The 3,654-nt window shown below is 52.5% G+C and overlaps 1 protein-coding gene across 1 annotated transcript; it reads right to left on the bottom strand.

Moving 5' to 3' along the window:
* Positions 1 to 233: 233 nt before the first annotated feature.
* On the bottom strand, positions 234 to 2,921 carry Tff2 (trefoil factor 2). Its single transcript, XM_020185856.2, has 4 exons — positions 2,629 to 2,921; positions 1,882 to 2,031; positions 1,283 to 1,429; positions 234 to 423 (listed from the first exon to the last, which is right to left on the bottom strand). Exons 1-4 carry the CDS (start codon positions 2,771 to 2,773, stop codon positions 410 to 412), a joined length of 456 nt encoding a protein of 151 aa, XP_020041445.2. The 5' UTR covers positions 2,774 to 2,921; the 3' UTR covers positions 234 to 409.
* Positions 2,922 to 3,654: the final 733 nt, after the last annotated feature.

Below are 3,654 nucleotides of genomic sequence, written 5' to 3'. Positions count from 1 at the left end.
TTCAGGGTCAGAGTCATGCTGGGCATGCAGAGTTATAAAGTGGTCATGGTTCTGGAATTCTCTCCCGTGCTCTATCTCTGCTACGGCAGCCTGGAAGTATGCAATGGCTTGTTGCTCTCGGAGCAGGTGAAAGGGTGCTAGAACCACACCCATAGTCCCATATGCTTGCACACGCACACGCACACACACGACCCGTGCCGCCTATGTCAATGAAACCAAAATGCAATCTAGCAGACTTTAAAGGTTTTCTTTAATTGAAGAAATTGTATGTTGAACCACTGAAAATGATCAAAGGAAGATTGAGAAAACCCAAGGAACTGTGAACTCTAAAGCTGATCAGACCAGGAACGTTCTTCCTTTGCTTCAGAGTGTCTGGCAAGCCAGGTGTGTTCTCTGCAGCCATCGCCCCTCAATAGTGACAGTCTAGAGAGTGAAAGACAGGACAGTCGGTGAGTGCATCAGGGAAGGGAGAGCACACAGCTCAGAAGTGGGTGGGCTTGTGTGGTGACAGACCAATCTGCCAGGAGTCTCCTCTTGTAGGATGGGCAGTGTGACAGGGACAGCCACCATGCCAGGGTATTCTCTGGGCCCATTCTCTCCAAACTATTAGAAAGTTTCCAGGGGGACATTTAGGTCACATTAGAAATCCCTCAGTAAGGAAAAGACCAAGCTCTTGGGAGCACCTGGATCTCCTAATGGAAGAAGACTTGGCAAAGCCTCTTCCGTGACCATGGTCTCTCCCTGGTTTGAATAGGGGGGTCTACTCTTATCTGGCCAAATACAGTGTTGGGAAGTAGAGGAAGACAATTGAGGATGGGATCCTCTGAGCTTTTCTGGGGGAGAATGTGGTGGGCAAAACTTGTCACTCATGCCACACCAGCGAAAAGCGAGGGGTGAAGAGGTTGCTGGCCTATGTCCAGGCCCCTCTGCCTCGTGCCCAGCATTCAGTAGCATTCAAAGCCGGGTTAGAACTGCAGCGAAATAAGCAAAGCCACCAAACTGTGCCCAGACTAGGGAGGGGCTGAGACTGAGCTGGGAACATCAGAGGCTCTGACCTTCCCTAAAAGACACTGTCCCTGCAGAAAACCCTCAGGAGCTGCCTTTGAGCTGGCTTGAGGCAAAGGCAGTGTACACACCAGAGTACTTCCTTCCTGATGTGGCCCCTGCTGGACTCCGGGCCCCACCTCACGTTGTGCTGAGGTCTTGGGACAGCTCCCACCCCCTGCCCTGCTTCCACCCATGAAGGACTTGTCCCCCATCTCAGGACCCACGGCCACAATACCTTTCACAGACTCTGGGAAGAAGCACCAAGGCACGTCAGGGATCACGTCGGAAAAGCAGCACTGGCGGGAGGCACACTCCTCGGGGCTGATGCCCGGGTAGCCACAGTTCTCACGAGCTGAGACTTCCATAACACACTCCTCTGATTCTGGTCATGGAAAAGGCAAGGCCAAGACATCATCAGATCAGTGGCCTCCAGTCCTATCCTCCCAGGAGGACAGGACCCTTCAACTTGAACCCATTCCAAAAGTCTCAACCCATATCCTTCACATTTGAGGTCTGCTAGCCAGGTCATTACTGAAAAAAAAAGTCATATTAAAGGCATCCATTCCTCCTTTGGCTCTTCTTTAGAACTCATGGTTTTAAAGCTAGAAGGCGCCTAAGACACTTTTGCCATCAAATGAAGTGAAATGGATAGATTTACAGATCTGTCTGGTGAAAGGGCAGAGGGTCTAGATAGGGACGGAGGAGACATTTGGGGCTCCCTTTTGGTTGGCCTGGGCTAGCTCTAGGCTAACAGCCAGGCCTCTGAGTACCTGCACTGAACTCTGCCCGTGAGCCCATCAACCCAGGAGGAGGATCTGGCTCCCTGAAGATTACCTTGCTCTGGGAGGGGATGGAAACACCAGGGGACCCCAACAATGCTGGAGTCAAAGCAACATCCAAGAGTGAAGCACTGGTCGCTGGTGATGCCCGGGAAGCCACAGTTCTTCCTGTTGTCAGTACTCAACCTTGAGCACTGGCAGGGGGCTGTGGGCAGATCCAAGGTCAATTTCACCCAGTGCTCCAGACCCAACCTCACCCCATACCCACTCAGAGCATCAGGGAACAATGCAGGGTCTTATCTCTCCCAAATTTGAGCTACAGTTTCCTCCTGAGGAACCAACATATCTTCTCTGAAATTGTCTTATTAGTTAAAAAGAAGCAACAACAATAACAAAAGTCCTTCTGCAAAGAAGGTGACCTGATGGACCCAGGCAAAGGTCAAGGTGGACAGTGAGCAGGGTGGGGCCCTCCGGCCCCTTCCTCAGTCTGACCCAGTACCTGTAGTCCTTGGCCTTTCTGGGAGGACTGAATAGGGGACTCGTGGACAAGCAGTGTTCGGCAGCATTCAGAGAAGGATGCCTTTTAGCTTCTCCCCTCTCAAGATAACTCAGGATTTTGCAGGGAAAGGAACAGGAAAGACCCAGTATAGCGCTCCACTGAGGCCACAGGGCAGGAGGAGGCCCTGCAGAGGGTGAAGGACTGACTCCTGTCCTCCACATCTGGACACTTACTTGAGTCCCCTGCTCCCTGGCCCAGACAGAAGACTAAGCCCTGTAAGGTCACCCATAGGCATTCACTTACAAGGTTTCTGGCCCCCCACCAGGGCACACAGTCCCAGGATGAGGATCACTGCCAGGAGCCGGGCACTTTGAGGTTCCATGTCTGCTCCACTGCACCCAGGACAACCTGCGGAATGCTTAATCCTACCACCGGCTGTTTTTATCATATTCTGCCTGTTTGTTCAGCAAGCACTGATAACCTTCCCCACCCGCTGCCCCTGGCCCCAGCCCTTCAGATCCTTTGTGAGAAAGAGCTGAGATAGCCCCGCACGGGGGCAGAGAGGAGGTGGAGGAAGCTGTGCTCTATGCAGGCCAGGCCAGACTTCCGGGCAGGGCCCCCTACTGTGGACAGGAATCCTGGTCGTGCCAGGATGCTGACGTGCAAAATGGGCCACGTGTGCCTCTGGAGCTGGGCACTCACAGGGTCACGCCCAGGAAGGGATTAACCATGTGGGACTCCAGATAAAGTATGTGACTACCACAGGAATTTTGCAAAATATTTGGACCAAGGCCACTGGGGCACAGGAATGGCACAAGGAAGGGCAGCCTAGAGGAGACCCCTGCAAGGGATGAGAGAATTTCAGAGGGTGGTAGGAGACCTGGTTAGCATGTCTCACTGCAGCACAGGTCCTGTCTCCCCTGGTCCCTCTTAGACTTGACATTGCTCTCCATGGAGACAGCTGACTAAGCATCGTGAGCAGCCTGAGAAGTTTAAGTTCATTACCAGCAAGCCCTGAAGTGGACCATCCCACCTTCCATGGGAATTCTACATATTTCCTCAGATCTTTGCCCCTGACCCACACCTAGGGGTGAGATCTAGAGAAGCGGGGGTCCAAGGATTTGACAGAGAGAGGATAGCCACAGGGTGACATCCAAAATGAAAAGAGGGAAGGACATGGTGGAGAAGAAGAGAAAGTTCCTCTGTTGAGCAGTCAGTGACCCAAAGACTTGGAAAGCCAAAAATCTTGGTCTAAAAGCCAGCATTGTCCTGGAGTATAGAGAGAGCAGGTCTACATCCTTGGCCTTTGACCAGACTTAGCCTGATCCC

Source organism: Castor canadensis, chromosome 5, assembly GCF_047511655.1.
Source record: "Castor canadensis chromosome 5, mCasCan1.hap1v2, whole genome shotgun sequence".
NCBI lineage: Eukaryota > Metazoa > Chordata > Mammalia > Rodentia > Castoridae > Castor > Castor canadensis.
This window is presented reverse-complemented; position numbering and strand designations above follow the sequence as displayed.